At 36.6% G+C, this 21755-nt stretch overlaps 3 protein-coding genes across 4 annotated transcripts in view; 1 reads left to right on the forward strand and 2 right to left on the reverse strand.

The window, feature by feature from the left end:
- Positions 1 to 1109: 1109 nt before the first annotated feature.
- Positions 1110 to 10895, reverse strand: FAM161B (FAM161 centrosomal protein B). Its single transcript, XM_070931401.1, is given in 10 exon segments — positions 1110 to 1194; positions 1768 to 1904; positions 2083 to 2182; positions 2618 to 2785; positions 3607 to 3734; positions 5212 to 5543; positions 6121 to 6674; positions 9181 to 9494; positions 10601 to 10758; positions 10761 to 10895. Coding segments are annotated over 10 exon segments (2049 nt in total). The 5' UTR covers positions 10834 to 10895.
- A 37-nt stretch (positions 10896 to 10932) lies between these two features.
- On the forward strand, positions 10933 to 21564 carry COQ6 (coenzyme Q6, monooxygenase). 2 transcript variants are annotated; one of them, XM_070940686.1, is made up of 12 exons: positions 10933 to 11128; positions 12909 to 13043; positions 13956 to 14014; positions 15287 to 15410; positions 15688 to 15818; positions 16557 to 16664; positions 16755 to 16817; positions 17061 to 17168; positions 19032 to 19234; positions 19630 to 19745; positions 20243 to 20409; positions 21447 to 21564. In XM_070940686.1, exons 1-12 carry the CDS (start codon positions 10933 to 10935, stop codon positions 21474 to 21476), a joined length of 1440 nt encoding a protein of 479 aa, XP_070796787.1. In that variant the 3' UTR covers positions 21477 to 21564. The 2 variants fall into 2 exon arrangements, with proteins under 2 accessions (XP_070796787.1, XP_070796796.1); XM_070940695.1 differs by having other exon boundaries at positions 11044 to 11306.
- The window catches only part of ENTPD5 (ectonucleoside triphosphate diphosphohydrolase 5 (inactive)), a 29121-nt gene continuing 24400 nt past the window's right edge, over positions 17035 to 21755 (reverse strand). Inside the window, exon 17 of the transcript XR_011600221.1 lies at positions 17035 to 17210. The gene's annotated coding sequence lies outside the window, so the exon portion shown is untranslated. The remainder of the gene's footprint in view (positions 17211 to 21755) is intronic.

The raw sequence follows: 21755 nt of genomic DNA on the forward strand, positions 1-21755 counted from the left end.
GACAGCCCAGTTCAGAGCTGAATCCTGGGAAGAGGAAATGATTTAGTATAGATAAATCCCTAATATTTTCCACAGTATAGCCGTTAGGGTAGGGTAGTAAGGGTAGTAAATCTAACAAGAATATATATATGGTGTAAGCAAATGAATGGAATTTTGTCTGGATTATGTTACATTGCTCTTGGACTAGGCCAGACACTAATGGAACATTAAAATTAATATGAAATGATACACTGACTCAAAAAGAAACAGCATTTAAGAGAAGCACTCAGTGGTCCCTAAATTCTTATCCAATTAATAAAGACTTGGTGTACTTCAAGAACATACTTGAGATGGGAAAAAGTGGGATGCAGTACAATTATTTAGTGAAGTGTTCTTGGCTAAAGCCCACATGCGTAAGGCTGTAATTTGAAAAAGACTACATTTAAGTTTTCTGTCTTGATACTAAAGCCTTTGAATCTACATTAAACAATTTTTGTCTTCACATTAAATTATGCAAATTTTAGAAGGCATCTAGATCTTTTGGTTGAAAGGTAAACTCACTGCGATTCTATAAAATTTTGCTCATTTTTTGAAACTTATCTAAAAGGTCTGCCAAGTTTTTGAAAAAGGTATTTAAATTATAAACAAGGAAAGATCTAGAAGAAACAAGGTAATAATGTTTTCTGGAAGGCTCACTTTTCCCAGTTGTCTGTGCATGTTAGAGATTACTGTTGGGATTCATTGTTATTTCGGTTGTTAGGCATCAATTGGCTTGTGGGAAATGAGCATTTTGTGACTAGCCTTACTTATCAATGGTAGCAATTTTAAATGTGTCTTTAACTTTCAAATGTGTTCTCTGGTTCAAACTGATTGGGATGACTGGTATATATACAACTCCTTTCACCCTCTTGGCAATCTTCATTTAAGCAAGATCTCAAAAATCTAGCATTAGTCAAATTTAAAACTGCCTCAAGTCATATTGCTAACTAGAATACTTCAAAGTCATGTATTCTAATATAATTCATATATATATATATATATAATTAAAATATACAATTTAGCTTCAGTTCTGCAGAAATCCTCGATTAAAGAAAATATGCTGAAAGCAAATGGAGACTTATTAGTTGTTTCTACTTTAATTCCAATCTTTTTAGTCCCTCTTGGGATAGCTGTTTTACGATGTCAGCCTCAGTACCGCTCTGGGATTTGTGATTTCTGTTGATTAAAAGAATTCATTACATTATTGTCAGTAAAAGTACTAAAGTGATCATCATAGTGGCAAAATTAGCACATATGAATCCTTTCTAAGAAATCAGGGTAGCATATAGTTTCCCCATCTTCTCCTTTCAACAGTCTGTGAATTAGTCACTCATTTTACCTAAAGTCAGAGAGGTTTATGATAGGGAAGAAAATTATATCAAGTGCTTAAGGGGCAGTTCTGGAGGAATTGCTAGTTTATGAAGTTTACTGTTTTGTTACTGGCAGGATAGGGAGACAGTTGCCATTTTAAGTTCTCTTGTTCTCCCTATTTCCATATCTATTTGCAATAATAGAAAGGTAAATAATTATGCCAGTGTAGCCTACCAATTTTTCAGACCTGTTGAAGAGATAAGATTGAATATACCTTGAAAGATGTATGGAATATCTGGTTTTGTAAACCACAGGCAGAAATATAATGCTAGTGCATGTTGACATCTACTGAACATGGTTTCACTACAATCATTAGCCTTTTGGTGGCATCAACCTCACTACATATTTTTTTAGTACCGACATTGTTTCCTTTCATACCTTTTCAATTCAAACTGCTGTTGCTTTTCTACTGTGTCAGCGGCTCCTCTCCCTTTCTTTTTCACAAACTCTTCATTCAATCCAAATTGCTGCAAGGTGTCTTTAAAAAGCTTCTGTGCTCCTTGACAGGCACTATGCTTTAGAATAAAAAGAAAGATCTTAGAAACACTTTCCACAAAAAAATTAATAGTAATTAAAAATAAATTAACATTCTTAGGTAAATTCTAAAATAAGACAGGTGCACATTTAGAAAATACATTTTAAATAGTAGGTTTGAGATAATTTTTAAAAATTCCTCAATTGCAAAACATTTACTGTTGTGACTTGTTCAAATAGGTAAGGTCTGTTCTTCACACGCATCTTCATCTCTTCTAGTTCTTTCTTATATTCTCTTGTTCTTTTCTGGCTGTTTTGCCTGAAACAAGAATTAAATTTTTCTGCCTGAAATAATGTGAATTATTATTCATATATGAAAAAAAAGCTTTGTTCTGCATAATTCCCAGAATAGAGGATACTTTGCCTTCAAAAATAAAATTGGTCTCTATTTGTCAAGGAGTTAACTTATCATTTTAGTCTAATCTTGTAAATTAATCTTGTTCTAATACAGTATAATTCTAGTATAGTTTATTTGCATGCAATTTTGGAATTGGGAATTGTGCAAAAGCAGCCTGTAAATGCAAGTAAATAAAGTATAATAATTCTTCTATGATTGCTACATTTGGGCACAATTGAAAGCCAATCCATCTAAATAAACACACGAATGCAAACATAAAAACACATAAACAGTACTAAGTAATCTATATTTAAGTATTTTGCTCTCAGTATTACTTGGTAAATTTATAATACTCACCAGTTTTGCTTCAGTTTTTCTTTGTGTGTCTCTTCCAAACTTTTATGTGGGTCCATAGCTTTTGCTCGACAAATCACTGATTTATGTATTGCTTGGCATTTTTTTCTTTGTAGCTCTGCCCAGCGAGCTCCTTCATTCTCCTTGTATTTCTTATTTTCTTGGAGGAGTCTATAAATATAGATGTGGCCATTGGAACATATACGGTAAATAGCCCTTGACTTATGATCAGTCACTTAAATGTTCAAAATTACAACAGGTTTAGAATCTGGCCATCATAAATGCTGTATCCCACATACATGTGCCCCACTGTCACATGAGTGCATTTTGTGTACTTGGCAATTGTCTTGCCTTTATGACTGGTAGATCCTGTGGTCATGTGACCATAATTCACTCCCCCCCTCTCCAGCAAAAAAACTGTCCATTCTGAACAGGTTTGCACATGACCACTGCTATGGTGACAATTATGACAATTTGCTTAATGACATCTGCAAAAAATATTGTAAAATAGGGTCCAGTCAAATGGGTGTCTCAATTTACAAGTCTAATAATTTACAAGCAGAAATATGATCCCAATTGTGGTGATAAGCCAAGTACTACCTTTATTTATTTCAAAATTAAATCACAAGTATACAAAATGAAGTAAAATCTGTTAATTTCTTATAAACCTTTTAAAAAAAAAACTTTTAAGCCTCCCCGTAATCTGCTTGATACCATTCTTAGTTTTTTTTCATGTAGTACAGAATATACTTTCAAAGATAATCCCCATCAGATGTTGATTTGGATGGGAACAAAGGAAACAAAGGCAAAGAAATCAGTGTAAGCCACAGCATTTCGACTTGGGCAGCATTTAAATCACTTGTTTTCTCCAATTCCAGGTCAAGCTATGATGCAGCTAAGAAAGTTATGCCATTTTATGAGAAAATATTTCTAAAATATTACTATAAATACATGTATTTTTCAACAGTATTTATAAAAATGTTAATACTTACTTAATAGCACCTGCCCTCTTTCTCACTGCATCTGTAATATATATTGGAAGTGTATTGGCAGAGAGAGATGAAAGACAATTAAAAGACCGACTTCTTTGTATTGGAGCCATAGAAGGTTGCTGAGAATCCTGAAAGCAAAAATATTTTTGGCTAGTTTTTTTTTTTTTAAATCTGTGACAAGCACAATTTTAAGTGCAGATATTCTTTCATATGTGTGTCCACCATATGAGTATGTAGCATTTTACTAACTTGCAAAAGCCTTGTAAATATGTGCTGTTAATATATGTATTAATACATCCTGCAAAATTCCAAAATATACCATTATTACCACACAGAAAATATTCATCAACTGCTTTTTTACCCAAGTTTCAAAAAGAAAAAGTTTTATGCAAAATATGCTGGCTGGTCATCGTCTTGTCCTACAGATATAACTTGGAAGCCTTGATAATTATGTGCTTGCTTTTAGCTTAATAATTAATTTTACATCCTTTTAACAATTCAGAAACTGTGTCCGATAGGTCAAAAATAAAAGTCAAATACAAATACAAAATACAGGTAGTCCTCGACTTACAACGGTTTGAAGTTACTTAAAGTCACTTAACAAATGTGGGGAGAAAAGTCATAAAATGGGGCAAAACTCACTTAACAAATTTCTTATTTTACAATATACATTTTAGGATCAATTGTGGTCATAAATTGAGGACTACCTGTATCAATAACAATATTTATAAAAACAATGGGCTTAATCCAAAATGAATTCAGGTACAATATTAAACATTCCAGCAAGGCATTTCTGAAGCCATAAGATTCTGCAGTCGACAGGTAGAGAGAAGTTTGCCTTGCAGATTATGCTAATGAAACACTATGGCTGTTTCATTGGCAGTGCTTTGCCACAAAAAGCTAAGAACAAGACATATCATAGAAGACAAATAGCCATAGCATTTAGGCCATCATGTTTCTCAGGCACACCTTCAGGTCTCAAGCTACTCTGGCTCAAAGCTATATAATAAACATTGTTCAACTATCAAAACTTTTGACAACCGATAATGTCAGCTACCAAGACAGGATTCTTCTCCTAAGTACAGACTATTCTGCCTATAGTGGAAGTATAGCCTCTTATTTTCAATTCAATTCTCCCAATCATACAAATATTTTTATGTTAAGAGTTCCAGTGTGGCATATAGGAACATCAACATGCTGGCATATTTATCCGTCAGCATCCACTAGACTAACCATTCCAAATTAGAAATCTGCCTATCTACACAAAGAAACATTCAATTAAATCGGTGCTATGCCCACCATGGCAGCCATTTTGTGAATCAGGAAGTCCTACAGAAGACATATTGGAAAAACTTGTACAACATAGTGTCCAAATGTGTCCACCAGTCCAAAATGATTAGAGGGATCCTTTTCTATTTGAAATTACATTAGCATTGGACCTCAAATATAAACTGATATTGTTATGGCTGTTGTTACTATATTCCCCAATAGATATATGCTTAACCTAAAACTTTCTCACTGTTTTGAGTGATAGAAAATAATTGTTCATGTTGCGGATATATTTGCACATGTAGAAATACGAAGAAGTTAAAGCAAATCCTTTACCATCATCTTGTCACACATTTTATGTCTGCAACTGAGATTTGCTGTTCTCAGTCTGAATGGTTTATTACGAGTTGCTTCTTTAATTTCTTGTTTGGTTAGTACTTTTCTCTGAAACGCCCAGTAAAGTTCTTCAAAATCAGGCACTGAAGCATTAATTCTTGGCTTAAAACTAAAGTTGCCTTGCAGAAAACTCAACTTTTGCTCCCTATTTTTGGAGGCAATTTGGGATTTTTTATCCCTTTGTTTATTGTCAAGCTCAATGGGGGCCCAGGACTTTTCCAATAATTCCTTGGCTCTCAACTGAATACGGATTTTTCTTAAGAGTTCAGCTTCTAGGGATTAAAAGAAAAAAAATAATGAACATTCATCCTATGACAATTTACATAAAAATATACAATGGAAAATGCCAAAGTACAACCACCTTTCTCAATATGATATTTGTTTTGCCTTTTGGAAACTACCTATACCAAGCAGTATAAGCAGCTGGCTAGGAATTTTAGAGAGGCTTCTGATAGAGAAAGCTAATGCAGAAGGTATAATGAGGTCTTTAAATGACAACAGAACACAAATCTTTAACTTAAAGTGATTATGTGTCATCAAATCAGTGTTGATTCTTTGCAATCATAAAAATTTTCTCCGGGTAAACTAAAAACCCAAAATTCAAAATATTAAAGTTGTATAATATATGAAATATATAACCAATTTGCATTGCATACATTGTGTTGCTGAATAACTATATTTGATTAATTTACTTGCTTTTCCATTGGACAAGTCTTTGTATTGTGATTGAGTAAGAGAGACAAAAGTTCAAAATCAGATTTTTGTGACATTTCCCTTTCACAAATCAAGGGGAATATTAACAACCATTACTATGTTAGGAAAGTCAAAAGGGAATGATTTAATCTTTACCTTCGAGTTTATCCCCAAGCATTGGCTCATATGTGGACTTGGGGATTATCTTTCTGAACTTTGGTACTATTTTCTTAGCTGGAGTTAAAATGTTCAGAAACTGCTGTCTGGTGGCCTCTTTTCTCTCCTCTTCTTTTATCTGAAAGCTGAATGGTTTTTGCATTGAAAGTAGCAGCTCCTTTCTTTTTTGAGTTTCCACTTGTCTACGGATTTCATTCTTTTCCATTATTTCCTGGTAGAGTGGCAGATAGATATGAGCAGGCACAGGTTGTGCTCTAAATTGTTTTTGGCATTCTGCAGCCTCTTGCAATTGCCTTTTGTATGCAGTTGACTCTTTTTCAGGCAATGCCTGTGATTTTAGAAACTGAGATTTTTCATGAGTTTCTCGACGGGTCATTTTGAAGGGCTGAGGAATGGTAAAAGAGGAAATCCCAATAGCTGAGGCACTCTTTGGTTTTGAACAAGACTGAAGAAATGAGTAATGATTTTTCTCATCCTTTGAGTTATCTAAAGTGATATCAGAGAAAGAGTTCCAACTTCTTATATTATCACACCTAAGAATAAAATTATAAAACGTTAAGACACATATAAGTTACATTACATAAATGAAATAAGCTAGGTGTAATTAACATTTTCAAGACTGTGTATGATTTTATTAACCATTTTATTGAATATTCTTTATTTAAAAACTACGATACAAAATATTCCCTCAAAAGCCAAAGAATTACTGGAAGACAAAGAAACCTACATCCCAGTAAATCCAACCCAATGTAGAAACTAAATAACCTGATCACAAGAAACCGTAACTTAACCAAAAAAGGTCAAACCACAGAGAACAATAGTGGTGAACAGTAGTGAATGAAAAGCAGTAGACCCATTCTCCCTTGCTTCTATGGATGTCTCAAATACACAATAATGGTTGAATAATAACTTCCAAGGGCCTCTGTTGTCAGACTGAGATACATCATTGAGACAGCTAGATATGTTTTGACAGGCTGGGAAAGGAAGAAGGTATTTCTTTTGTTCTCCTCAATGTTCAGTACTATTGACTGTGGTATCTTCAGGGCATTAAGAATAGGGAGCATGGTGTTATAATGGTTCTCCTTTCTGCAGGGTAGGTTTAATTAGGTATTGATGGTGTGTGTGTGATCAGACAACTAGCCCTTAATTTCTGCTTTGTGGGCGGCTTTGTAGCTTTATCCTCTATTTTCCATCAACACCTATTTGAAATTGCTGATAATTTCATTTCATTTTCATTTCATTTTCATTTTATTAAATTTGTATACCGCCCTACTCCCGAAGGACTCAGGGCGGTGAACAGCCGTAAGATAAAACATGTAGATACAAAATTTAAAATAGAGATAAAACTAATTAAATAAATTTGGCTGAGACATTTTAAAACCCCAATAAATTAAAACCAAATTTAAAATTCCATTTAAAAGAGGAAAAGTTTAGGTCAGGCCAGCTTGATGGAATAAAAACGTCTTAAGCGCGCGACGGAAGGTACGCAGATCCGGAATCCTCCGTATCTCCGGGGGGAGCTCGTTCCAGATCGTAGGTGCCCCCACAGAGAAGGCTCTCCCCCTGGGGGCCGCCAGTCGACATTGTTTGGCCGACGGCACCCGGAGGAGCCCCTCTCTATGGGAGCGTACTGGTCGGTGGGAGGCTATTGGTGGCAGCAGGCGGTCCCGTAATATAATCTGTTAGCACGGGGACCACTATCATCCGAACTGTGATAAAATTTGTTGCGCTTATCTGTTTTTGGTAGACCGAGTGATGCTGCCTTGGTGCTTTTCCAGTTTCTGGCGACTGAGGAGGTCTGGATGGTGAAGAACAGGCTTAGACTCAACCTACCTGTAGGTTTTCTGCCCCCTAGGATGTGGATCAAGTGATTTTCCAACATTAACACTGGATAAGGTTTCATTTACCCAATTAGAGCCTGTCAGGCATCTCTAGGACTCATGATTCCTACTTGAGGAGCAGTTGGCCAAGGCTTTTGTATAACATTGTCTTGTATGTAATTGTATGGTTTCTAGACAAAGAAACCCTCACTTAATCTTCCCATATTGATTCCTGAAATGCATTATACATGGAGATGCTCTCGAAGATCACACAGAATCTGCAACTAATCTAATCCAAAATGCAATAGCACATACTGTATAGATGTACCTCAGTATGCCTACGTCATACTGTTGCTTCATAACTTTCACGAAATCCTGATAGGCAGATGCTAGAACTTTTTATGAGGATTTTAAAAACTGTAGAAAGAAGAACATATAAAAATAATCCATTTGACCATGGTTAAAATAATGAGATACTCAATGAAGCAATTATTTGAGGAGATTTTAATCACTTCTTGACTAGGACTGGATGACAATGGTTATTTTGGGTAATGTTTAATTAATTATAAATCAATTTAATGAATTTTGATTATTTGAAGAGAATAGAGAGAGGGAATGTTTAAAAGAGAAGGATGATTTCAGACTGGGTATAAAAGACAGTTTGTAATACTTATGTTGTCATTTCTGATAACTCCTAGGGGACTTTTGCTGTTTCACAGGAAGGGATGAGGTTTTTGAGATGAAATTTCAGAGGTATCTCGGGCAAGATTATAAAGAGCTGTTTGGTTTTATTTTAAGATATACTGATGAGTTCTTAATATTGATTATATTTGCTAGGGATGAAGGGTTTTTTTTTCTTTTTCTATTATCTCTTTTCTCTTTATGCACCTTTTAATATTTTTACTTTATTTAATGTATCTCTTTATTTTGTGGTTGCATAAATTTCACTTGCTCAATATAATCCTTAATAAAAAATTTTTGAAAAAAACTCCAAGAAGAATCTCTGGAGTTTTTCTCTCTGAGATGATAATCCAGTGGATCATAGGTTGTCTAGTACAGTAAAATTAGAAGAGATTGGACAACCATTTATCTGAAATGGTATAAAATTTCCTGCCTGAGGAGGGGATTGGACTAGAAGACCTCCAAGATCCCTTCCAACTCTGTTTTTCTATTTTATAATTTGTTAATCCCATGAAATAAAAAAATCCACTCATTTTACCTCAGATCATTCTGGAATTTTATTGGCAGTATCAGTCTTCCATTGCCCTGGAAAAAATCTTCTAGTTCCTTGTCTTTTCTGGATGAGTGATGAGCATTTTTCAGCTTTTCTTGATATAAGAGTCCTAATTCTAATAAACTCTGCCTGTTTTTCCTTTTGAGATCCTGAAGTGAATCATAAAACTGATCACCTAAACTTGAAGTAGCTATTTGGTCTTGCTGTGGCATAAGGAAATCCAGGAGCTCATTTCCAGTGATGTTACTACCTAATTCCACTTCTGATTCTGACTCTGACTCCACTTTAATCGGAAATACCTAAGCAAAACAAAACAAAACAGTAAAACCAAAATATAAAGCAGAGAAAGAATTTTAGAAATGATGTTTGTATTCAAATGGCTCAACTAAGAATTTATTTGATTAATTACCATTTTCCTGCAAGGTAATTTGCTTTGATGTTACATTCTCTTTAATGATGCCATTTCTATATACGCATACAGTAGTCCTCGACTTATGACCACAATTGACCTCAAAATTTCTGTTGCTAAGTGAGACATTTGTTAAGTGAGTTTTGCCCCATTTTATGACCTTTCTTGCCACAGCTGTTAAGTGAATCACTGCAGTTAAGTTAGTAACAAGGTTGTTAAGTGAATCTGGCTTCCCCATTGACTTTGCTTCTCAGAAAGTCACAAAAGGTGATCACATGGCCCCTGGACAATCCAAGTATAAGTCAGTTAACAAGCATCTGAATTTTGATCATGTGACCATGGGGATGCTGCAATGGTCGTAAGTGTGAAAAGTGGTCATAAGTCACTTTTTTCAGTGCTGTTGTAACTTTGGTCGCTAAAAGAACTGTTATAAGTTGAGGACTACCTGTACTTCGGAATAAGACCTAAATTCAGCTAGAGTTAATTATAACAACAATAACAACACAACAATTGCAGAAGGTGGCTTTATTTGGAACTGCGACAATATCTGTAATACCATCAAACATCCACGATGGAAGCTGTTCAAAGTGAAGCCACTTTCTGTAATTGTTTTGTTGCTGTTAATTATATTATTGTTGTATTGCTGTTATCATCATCATCATCATCCCAGGTCCTTGGTAAGGACTCGAAGGTAGACAAAAATGCCAAACCCAGTCTGAACATCTGGCTGACTGTGCAATGATCGATAACAACAACAACAACAACAACAACTCTTGCATTAACTATAGTTGGTGCAAAATGTCATTTTTCCAGCCATCGCGGGTTTCCTCCAATGGCATCAGCTAGGATGCAAGTACATACAGCTGGTCTCCAAGGGTGTGGTCATCGCAGCTAGAGGAAACCACGCAAGAACAAGCCTGGAAAAACACCAAGTCGATTTATAGCAGCCTCTGCCACTAAACCATCCACCATTCATCTTGCCGTGCGTCTGCTTACCCATTGTGGTTCTTCCAAAGGAGGCTTTCCTTGGGCTCCATTAGCAACTTGCGACACCGTCATGTCTCTTCCACTACTGCTATTTTCGCCACTATTAAACAGCTCCACGCTTACCTTGCTATTAATGCCCTGACCAATGAACCCTCTCCTTTTTTTTTTGGTTTTGTTTCTCTCGCATAGTGGCCAATGATAACGGGCCGTGCTCTTACGTCCCGCCCCTGACGAGACGTCATTGGACAGATTCCGTTAACCTGTCCATTGTCATGGTAATACCGAAGACGTTTCCGGTAACGAGCGGTTGTTAGAGAGACGGATTCGTCACTTCCGAAATAATGGCTGCCGTAGCTGGATTACTGTTGAATCGGGGCGCCGGATTGTATCGTAGGAAGAGTCTCCTTCTTCTTCTCGCGGGGCCTGTCGGCTCTCTGTCGCGGCAGGGTTCAGTGAGAAGCAACGGCTCCAACGCTGTATACGATGTGGTGGTGTCGGGCGGTGGCATGGTGGGAGCCGCCATGGCTGCTGCTCTGGGTATGAGATTTGGCAGTAAACCTCCCTTAAAGGCACCCAGAAGTCTGCAAGAATCCCTATTTATTTTAAGTCTCCACAGTTTTCCTTAATTTGATCCCCCTCCGTCATGGCGATTGGGAATTCTTGCCCAATACTTGCCGAGAAAACCAGTTTGGGGGATGTTGATACAGAGAATCAGGTTGGTTCTAGGCCGAAGGTGATTATTGTGACCGGTAATTTATAATATTTTTACACGTTAAAGAGAATGGTTATGAAATGTTCGTTGCATAATCCGGTGTGCGTCCCCCAATAGCAGAATTTGAAGACCAGTTTCCTTTAAAACGCTATTAAGGTGTAACTTTAGCTGATTTTACCTATTGAAGGAGATACGGATTTTATAGCTTTCAAGGAACGGTTTTTGTGTACAGGCCTATCAGTGCAAACTACACTGCTCAAAAAAAAAAAGGGAACACAAGCAGAAGACATCCGAGATCTGAATGAATGAAATAGCCTTATTAAATACTTTGTTCTTTACATACAGTAGTTTATACACTGCTCATACAACTAAAGGGAACACAAAACTACTGTATGTAACGAACAAAGTATTTAATAAGGCTATTTCATTCATTCATTAAGATCTTGGATGTCTTCTGCTTGTGTTCCCTTTATTTTTTTGAGCAGTGTAGATTAAATTACAGGATTTACATGCTGCTCCAATTGAAATAGGCTCTGAATGGTTTATACAAGGTGTTGCACATGAACAAAGTTAAAAAGAATAAAACTGGCCATTGCATTTTTGGCTATTCAACTGCTTCAAAAAACATGTAACATTTCTATAAAGGAAAGAATTCATAACTATATTAATAATTTCAGGTTTAGATATTACACTACAAATGTTACATAAGCTTTGCATTTTAGTAATTATAAAGATTCTGTAAACTAAACTGAAACCATAGAGTAGGGCTGTCAAACTCCCAGCCCATGGGCCGGATGTATCACGCGCTGGCCACGTGCACACCCGGTTTAGCAAAGGGGAAAAAAGTCCCAATACGTAACCATTTGCTTAGAGGCAATACAGATAGTCCTCAGCTTACAATCACAATTGAGCCCAAAATTTCTGTTGCTAAGTGAAATGGTTATTAAATGAATTTTGCCCCATTTTATGACTTCTTGCCAAGTTAAGTGAATCACTGCAGTGGTTAAGTTAGTAACATGGTTGTTAAGTGAATCTGGCTTCCCAGTTGACTTTGCTTGTCAGAAGGTTGCAAAAAGTGATTGCATGACCCTGGGATACTGCAACTGTCATAAATAGGAGTCAGTTGCTAGTATCTGAATTTTGATCATGTGACCATGGAGATGCTACAATGGTCGTAAGTGTGAAAAATAGTCATAAATCACTTTTTTTTAGTGCTGTTGTAACTTCGAATTGACACTAAATAAACTGTTGTAAGTCAAGGACTACCTGTACAGAGTTGTATTTGATAGTCCTATGTTGGCTAGAGGAAAAATGAGATAGTGTAACCATATTTGGTTGAAACATACTTATAGACAATAGATATTGTCTCATGCAGCCCAAGTTTTCTGATTTTCCTGTGTCACAGATGAAGGAATAACTGGTACTCAAATCCTACAGATACTTTACCAGAACTAGAACTAAGCATTCTGAGTGTTCAGAAAAAAATCCAAAACAAGTCTATTCCTTGTATGTATGTGTATAAAGGCTTGTATTTCATAATCTTAAAAAAATACTTGATTAAACTTTGCTCAGAAAAAAGTTAAACATCTGATTGCTTCTTTTAAGGGCATGATGTTCATCTCTCTGATAAGAAAATTCTACTACTAGAAGCTCGTCCCCAGAAAAAAATTAAGCATTTATCAACAGATTACAGTAATAGAGTCAGTGCTATCACACCTGGATCTGCCACATTTCTAAGTAGTAAGTATAGCATTATCCAGTTATCTGCATGCCAACTGTGAATGTGGGAAGCCATACACAGCCATCTTTGTTTACTAACCAAGTTGTTCCAATTATGATTGCTAAGTAAACATTTGATTGAGAGAGATTATGCAAAAATCACTAGTTATTGCTGTCTTATTCAAATAAAGTTATCTTGCATAACTATGCCAGCATTACTTTCTCTCCAAATTAATTATGTTCACAAGCATGTATTGTCAGGCCCATAAAGTTTGGTTAAATGTACATGTTGGCTGGAAAATGATTTTTATTGCTTTTTATTACTGTAGCATTTGTAATGATCACTAACTGAGGCAGTTGCCAAACAAGAAATGGGTATATTGAGTTTGATGCTTGGTATGAAATTATAGTGTCTTGCATTCTATGCAGGATATTAATTTAAGAGCGACATTAATTATTCACATGTAAGATCTCTTCCAACTCTGTTATTCTATTCTATTCTTTTCACATATTCCTGCCCATTGAAATGTGGTCTTGTATAATTAGCTCTTTATATATTGGTCTAAGAATCATGGGCAGCCTATTATATTTTTGGTCCCATGACTCTTCAGTGTTGATACTAGAATCACAAAATATGTATTATTGATGTCCTAGTTCTGCCTCCTAAGCATTTCTCCATATTATCTTTATGATTGCTTCTTTTTTGTGCATATTTCAAAAACAAAATCCTTTTAAACAAAATCAGTATTCTCAAGAAATGGCAATTGAATCAAAAGCTATAAAAATCCATGAAGTGGAACAAAGTCTATTGCAAAAAAAGTAGCTAATAGTTGAGTTTTATTTATTCTTTGGCTCTGATGAGTTCTCATTAAATGTTTATGGAATATTGGAGTTAATCTTTGATATAGTAGGATAATTTTCTTTCTTTTATAGGCTTTGGTGCATGGGAACATATCTGCAATATGAGAATCAAACCTTTCAGGAGGATGCAGGTGCTTGATAATGCAAAAAATAAATATGTCTGTGGTAATATATTATATACAATAATATATTGTGCAGGTTCTTAAGTTACTTTGTTCTTAGCAGCTACAGTGTATTTCTTCTCTAGAGAAAATTATATGTATCATACAGAGGTGGGTTTCAGCAGGTTTTGACCAGTTCTGGAGAACCGGTAGCGGAAATTTTGAGTAATTCGGAGAACCGGTAGTAAAAATTCTGATTGGCCCTGCCCCCATCTATTCTCTGCCTCCCAAGTCCCAGCTGATTGGGAGGAAATGGGGATTTTGCAGTAACCTTCCCTTGGAGTGGGGTGGGAATGGAGATTTTACAGTATCTTTCCCCTGCCACGCCCACCAAGCCACACCCACAGAACCGGTAGTAAAAAAATTTCAAACCCACCACTGGTATTACGTATATGATGTAAAAATCAATTATACATTCTGCTTTAGCAGGGCAATGCAGTACTTCAGACATAAGACATATAAAGTACTTTATAAAGTTCAGGAGGTTTGTTATAGCACCTGTGTGCAGTTGTTACAGCATCCTGTGCAAAGATGTCATTATTTTAAATAACTGCAGACAGATGCTACATTTTTATTGCTTAATCTTTGAAGCATCTTTTTGGAATTAAATCATTACACAGCCCTAGTTTTCAGGAGCTTGTATAAACATATAAAGTAATTATTCTTTGCTATGGAGGATGCTCTGGGCCACATCCAGTGTTATGTGAACAGATATTCTCTCACCCAATAAATAAATTTCTCTTCCTCCTTATCTCTCAGCATACCAACCAAATCTGATATGGATTTGGGGATTGTAGAGGAAAATGTGAAGGGGAGTTTATGAAAAGGAATTATCACTATTAGTAATGACTGCTAGTGAAAAGACATCATTTGGTACAATTCTGTACTTAGAAAGGAATGATAAAATTGCTTTGTGAATCCTTCCCTTGTATATTCTTGAAAGAAATATCCTGTATTCTCATTACTTAATATTCCCTGTAATTTAGGCCTTCAGGAAGTATGCTATAGCCTGCTCAGTCTTCTAACAAACCATTTTAGGTAATGTATTTATTGTGGGAATAATATGTGAAGTGCTGCCTTTACGTTTCTCACTTTTAAATACTTTCTGCTTTTCAACATTAATATCTTTAATACGCATTTGCTAGACAATCCAGCAGTTGAATTTTATAAATGAAAAGTCTTGATAAAGGGGATACTGATGCATTTCTTTGCTGCATTTAAATAGAGAATTTCTTTTTGTAGGTATGGGATGCTTGCTCTGAGGCCCTGATCATGTTTGAGAATGATAACCTGGAAGACATGGGTTATATAGTAGAGAATGATGTTATCATGTCAGCTCTATACAAACAGTTGGAAACAGTTTCAGGTAGCTATTGTTTGTCTTAATTTTGATTTACTTTAGCCTTTTTCAGAAAACGGTGTATAAAGTCATAGAAAGCCATGAAATCTATGTCCAGTAAATAATCTGGATTATAATAGTAGGCTTCTTGAGGCTTTCTATTTTTGAATATGGAAGTGTCCCTTCTTAAGTTATTAAGCTATTAATTCAATTAGCAAGGCTTGGGTCTTGATTGGCTTCAGAATTTTATTTCTTTGCTGCTGCTCTATCTGTTAATGACATTGATACATTGTGTCCCTATTAGACCGAGTGGAAGTTCTCTACAGGAGCAGAGCAGTTGGATATACCTGGCCCCTTCATCATCAATCTTCTGACTCAAGTCCTTGGGTCCAAATTGATTTAGCAGATGGACGCAGATTTCAAACCAAATTGCTGGTAACTAAGATATTTTCTATTTGATTAGGCACCATCTCTTTTCTAATCCTTTCTACTGGATTTGCTTCTAATGTCATGTTGTGCAATATTACCGGCATGAAGGGGGTTGAAAGGTGAGTTGAAAATATTGTTATTGATTCTAAATGCATTTATTTTAAAGTATTTTTCGGACTGTAAGATGCACTTCCCCCCCAAAAAAGTGGGTGGAACTGTCTGTACGTCTTATAGAGTGAATGTTGCTGAAGCCCAGCCCACCCGCCGGCCCCACCCGCCGGCCTCTGCCTCCCAGCAATTTGCCTCCTTGTAGCAAACAGCAAACAGCCTGGTCAGCTAAAGCACAGCCTGATTTAGCACAAGCAGCTGATTGGTGGTTGGATCTGCCTCCTGGAATATCACCGATCAGCTGTTCTAGGCTGTCAGGATCACCGCCGCCCATTGGTACTGCCACCTATCACCACCGCCTGGAATAGGCCAAAACAATGCGCAGAGGCCGAAAATGGGCACGCAGAGGCAGCGATATTAGCTTTTGGGTCTGTTTTGGTGGAGTCCTTAGAGGATATACTGGAGAAAGATGTATACAAAGCTGTAGGTGGGTGGTGGGAAGGCATGCTTCTTTTGCTACCAGGCAGACATTATAGACCCTTTGTCTAGTTATCTATTGATAGCTCTTAAAAGAGGATTTGTTTTTTCATTAAACCTGCTAAAAGAATTAATTTTAAATTCTTATTATCTTCACAGATTGGGGCGGATGGCCAAAATTCTTTGATCCGGAAAGCAGTTGGTATTCAGAATATTCATTATCAGTATGATCAGTCAGCAGTAGTTGCTACTCTTCACTTGTCTGAGGTCAGATGTTGGCATATCAAGCTACAACTTTGGAGATAAAGAACTAACCACAGAAAATTAGTAATCTTCACTGTCTTACATACATTTCAGGCAACCGATAATAATGTGGCATGGCAGAGATTTCTTCCATCAGGACCAATTGCTCTCCTGCCGGTAAAGAACTTTGTAACTTTCATCTAACACAGTTTTTAGTCATTGTCTTTTGACTTGTTTTCCATTGGTTAATAATTGACAGATCTGTTATTACAGTAAGCATTTTTAAAAAATTCTTACGAATGTACTTTTTCCCATTAACTGCCTCTCATGATTTTATTAAGATGTTAGGTTTTGGTGAAATCCTTGCAGTGATATGCATTTGAGGAGATGCCTTGTTTTTGTCTCTTATTATCAACTCAGCTCTCTGATACAGCCAGTTCTTTGGTTTGGTCCACATCACATGAACATGCACTTCAACTTCAGAGTATGGATGAAGAAAATTTTGTAGACTCTGTCAACTCTGCTTTTGTGAGTATTTTCATTTTATGAAATGCAGATTATTGATGTTCTCTGATAGGAAGCACAAGAAACAAGTATTCAAGAGGAGCAATATGATGTTTGAATAATTTTGATCGCTGAAAGCTATGTTAGTGCTAGTTGGATACAAGGATCTATTTTTTTCCTCAGGTTCCATGCTTCCTTAAATTTCACCTAAAACATCTCTGCCTAAAGATCGATAAGATCTTCTACAAACATAACTTTTATTAATTGTGGTGTTGTCGCCAGTTGTTTGTTCAGTTCAAAACTTCATGGATGCCATCACCTATATTTATCCTGAAAACATCCTTACTGGTTATTCTCATAGGGTTTCTGTGTGTGTCATCTCCATATCCCCCTTCCCATAATATTGGCATGATTGTGGGCACAGGGCAGGGGTGAAATGCTCTGGGTTTGGACCGGATCGCCTGATCCGGTAGCAATGGGGGCGGGTGGTTCGGAGAACCGGTAGCAAAAATCCGTGCCCCCCCCCCCACATGCCCAGCTGAGCCATGCGATCATCAGTGGAATTTTTTTTACTTTTAAAAGCATTTTTTCTACAACCTCTTTGGTCGAAAAAATGCTTTTAAAAGGTAAAAAAAAAGCCTCTGACAATCACAGCTGAGCCGCGCGATCGTCAGAGGCTGTTTTTTTTTACTTTTAAAAGTAGTTTTTCTTCGGAAGAGGTAGAAAAAATGCTTTTAAAAGTAAAAAAAAAAAAGCCTCTAATGATCGCGCGACTCAGCTGGGATCCCTGAGAAGCCTTTTAAATGCTTTTAAAAGGCTGTGACGATCCCAGCTGAGTCACGCGATCATCAGAGACTTTTTTTTTAACTTTTAAAAGCATTTTTTCTACAACTTCTTCAGCCAAAGAGGAGGTAGAAAAAATGCTTTTAAAAGGTAAAAAAAAGCCTCTGACGATCACAGCTGAGCAGCGCGATTGTCAGAGGCTGGTTTTTTTTACTTTTAAAAGCTAAAAAGATTGCGCACTCCAGCTGATCACCACCCCTCGCGTGCTGTTCTACTTACCGCTTGCCTGCTTTTGGCGTGCACTGTGTGCACTGCACATGCGCAGCCAGCAAACCGGTAGTAAACCGGTTCAGATTTCACCACTGGCACAGGGGCAGGAGGAGGACACTTGTGTATGGACATATTTATTAGTGCTCACATTACCTACCCCATGGCCTTTCACCACCTTTAGCATTTGAGGATTAAAACAAAGTTGCCATTGAAAGAATCATTCAGTCTTTCATTCACTCACTCACTTATTTACTTATTTCTTTAAAATATATGTACAGCTGCCTATCTTAATAACATAAGCCAGGACACTTTACAAAGAAGAGGGAATCAACCTGGAAATGAGGAGAAATTTTCTGACAGTTAGAACAATTAATCAGTGGAATGGCTTGCCTCCAGAGGTTGTGGGTGCTCCAACACTAGAGCTTTTAAAGAAGAGGTCGGACAACCATTTGTTTGAAATGGTATAGGGTTTCCTGCTTGGGGTTGGACTAGAAGCCCTCCAAGGTCCTTTTCAACTGTTATTCATGACTCAAGAATAAATGAATCAGAAATCTATCTTGTCATTGTGCTTCTTAGATGCCACACAAGAACTGAGATGGTTCTGTTTCTAGACGAGTTCTGCATGCAAGGAATGTTCAGAGCATTGGAAGCAGGGCTAAAAGAAGAACACATTTTCCTTCTAACATGTTTTGTTTACTGTTATTTCCTGCTTGTGACTGCTATTCAGTTCAAATGCTGGGCAGAAGTGTTATTCTAAAACTGGATTTTCAATCTGTCAATTTCAGAGTCCATTAGGGGCATATAGTTACCAAATAAATCTTTATCGTTATTCAGTGGAGCAACGCAAATCACTCGGACTTCATTGATACTGCTGCATCCATGTTTCGATCTGCTGTTTCTCTCTTGATGCCGTCGGGGACTGCAGCCCGACAGCTGCCCCCAAGTGTTGCAAAAGTCGATCCTAAGAGCCGAGCTGTATTCCCTCTTGGATTGGGACACGCAACAGAATATGTCCAAGATCGTGTAGCCCTTATTGGGTAATTTTCTTTGAGAAACTAATTTATTATAAGTAGATAATAAAGGCTTTTCTTAATTAGGATTGATTGATTATGCTAGAAAATAGGAACTAGAATCTAGTGCTGTCTTATAGGTACAGAAGCAATCTGGCCACATTTGATTTTTCCATTTTGATATATCACCATCTGTGAAAGTAGCTTTTACTGGGTGGGGGTGGGGGGAACGAGCTAGGAAAATCCTATTATAGGATCAATTTTTTGTGTGTGTCCATCCTGTAAATGTTTAAAGATATTGCTTAAGAGAGTTCTGTAGTGATGCAGAATATGAAATATGGGGAATTAGAGTTGTCTCTTTTTACCATAAACTAGACTATGGATTTTTCTTTGTGTCTAGTATTATTATCCTCTCATTTCAGTGATGCAGCTCACAGGGTACATCCTTTAGCTGGCCAAGGTGTAAATATGGGTTTTGGTGATATTTCATGCTTGACAAATTATCTAAGTGCTGCAGCATTCAAAGGAAAAGATCTAGGTAAGTATATAACACAAAGAAGCAATTTAGGGCTTTGTCATAAACACCCAGTGGTCCAATGGCCATCTCTCTTGGAGTTAATGTGGGTTTATTTTTTAATTAATTATTTTAATTAAAAACAAGGATACAAAGCAAAATGCTTCTAACTTAATTTTGGAGGGGGGCCCTGTGAGCTGTTTGGAACCAGGCCGCAGAAGTGATAAGCGTGCCCACCACTCATGCAAATGGTGCTGCATACATGCATGCTTAATATCTTCCCTCTCCCCCCCATCCACAAAGCCAGGAAGGTTGGGGAACTCTGATGTAGGCCATGTAATCTACCACACGAGGTGGAATTGTTAATCTTCAAAGAGTGCCATTACCCCCTTCATACCATTTTCTTTTTGCTAAAATCTGACATATCAGATTGAGTAATTTTGTAGCCTGATGCCAATCCTCCCTAACTTCTTTGGGATAATCAGTTTACTAATTAATTAATTTCAAATTAAACTTTGTAGGTTCTTTAAGTCATCTACTACAATATGAAGCAGAACGACAGAGGCACAATCTTTCTCTTGTGGCAGCAACTGATTTGTTAAGCAGGCTTTACTCTACAAATATGGCGCCTTTCGTGCTGCTGAGGACGTGGGGATTGCAAATAACCAATGCTGTACCTCCGGTTAAAGTAAGCTCTCTTTTTTTAAAGTAGGTAACTGAATGTGATAATTCATTTAAAGGCGGCGGCTAATGGAAGGGGCATGTTTGTAGCTAGACAATAGTACTCCTGAACATTTATCTCCTTTCCACATGTGGTATTGATTTGATTCCCATGATGGGCTATTCAGAATAAACTAGTAGCTCTCAGCTGGATGGTTGTTCAGAATCTTCTACTGTATAACTCTGCTATTGTCTTGCAGTCAATTGGTCACTGTAGCCCAGATCTTGCAATCCTTAAATTTAACTAACTAGTACTATATTTCTATCAGCCTTCTCCAACTTGGTACTTTCCAGGTGTATTTAATTTCAGTTCCTAAGATACCATTAAGTTTCCATAAATGAAGAGTGGAACTTTGATTTATCTATAGTTTTATGTGTAAGAACACATATCACCTATGTATGGTTATATAGTTCTTTTCTGTTTTATAGACCACAAATTTTGCAATTATTTAGTTAATTATTAATTTTGCTAATAAAACAATTTGCTGTTGCCTTGATTAAGGTGCGAAGATTTCTATCAAGGACTCATGTAATTGATCTGACTTAGATTACACACCAAGTGATTAAGAGACTATTAAGTGCAATGTAGAACACACAGTACTGTTCTTTTTAACCACCGATAAGGAAACTGTATGCTAGGGGTCTTCTGTAGATATCTGTAGAAAGGATCTCTGATGGCACTCTGCCATCTATATGATTTATTAGGGCTCTTCCAAAAAAAAAAATCACAGGATACTATATAGTTCCTCAACAGACCTACAACTATACTACTTCTGTTGTATTTTATTTTCGTTGATTGGTATCCCTGGGAGGAAAGACTTAGTACGAAATGAGAAAAAAGAGGTTATCACCTAACTTAGTTGTAATAAACTTTTACAGCATAGGAAAGTAACAAGGATTTTGGTATGGATTTTCCTTTCCCCTTAAGAAACCACATCCTCATTGTTATGAATAATGGTAGAAGTAATAGAATACTAAAATGTCTGTTTTTTCCTCATCCTTTAGGAGCAGATCATGGCGTTTGCCAGTAAGTGACAACCTTGTGAATCCAGAGGTACATGCTCACTCATGATAGCTGGATATCTATTTATATACTATAGAGAATTAAGGAGATGTATAAGATTGTTAGATTAACTTATTCACCCTGAAGTTGCTGTTTCTTCCAGTGAATAAATTATTTGGCTTTCTCTTAGAATTCCAAAAACTATCCAATAGCACTCAATTTTTTAAACTATAAAACTGGCATAGCAATGGACTACTGCTGGAAAAAGTTTATGATCATAGTAAAGAACAAGTAAAGGTTCACGTATTGAA

The sequence above is a fragment of the Pituophis catenifer genome, unplaced genomic scaffold (assembly GCF_029215685.1).
Source record: "Pituophis catenifer annectens isolate HBS135680 unplaced genomic scaffold, rPitCat1.0.hap2 SCAF_1, whole genome shotgun sequence".
Lineage (NCBI taxonomy): Eukaryota > Metazoa > Chordata > Lepidosauria > Squamata > Colubridae > Pituophis > Pituophis catenifer.

Excerpts from the sequence above, each read along its gene's own strand:
- COQ6 (XM_070940686.1), top strand. The coding sequence starts at position 10,933 with ATGGCTGCCGTAGCTGGATTACTGTTGAATCGGGGCGCCGGATTGTAT. Across the intron at positions 19,235-19,629 it reads GATCGTGTAGCCCTTATTGG|TGATGCAGCTCACAGGGTAC; the intron begins GTAATTTTCTTT and ends CTCTCATTTCAG. Across the intron at positions 20,410-21,446 it reads ATGCTGTACCTCCGGTTAAA|GAGCAGATCATGGCGTTTGC; the intron begins GTAAGCTCTCTT and ends CTCATCCTTTAG.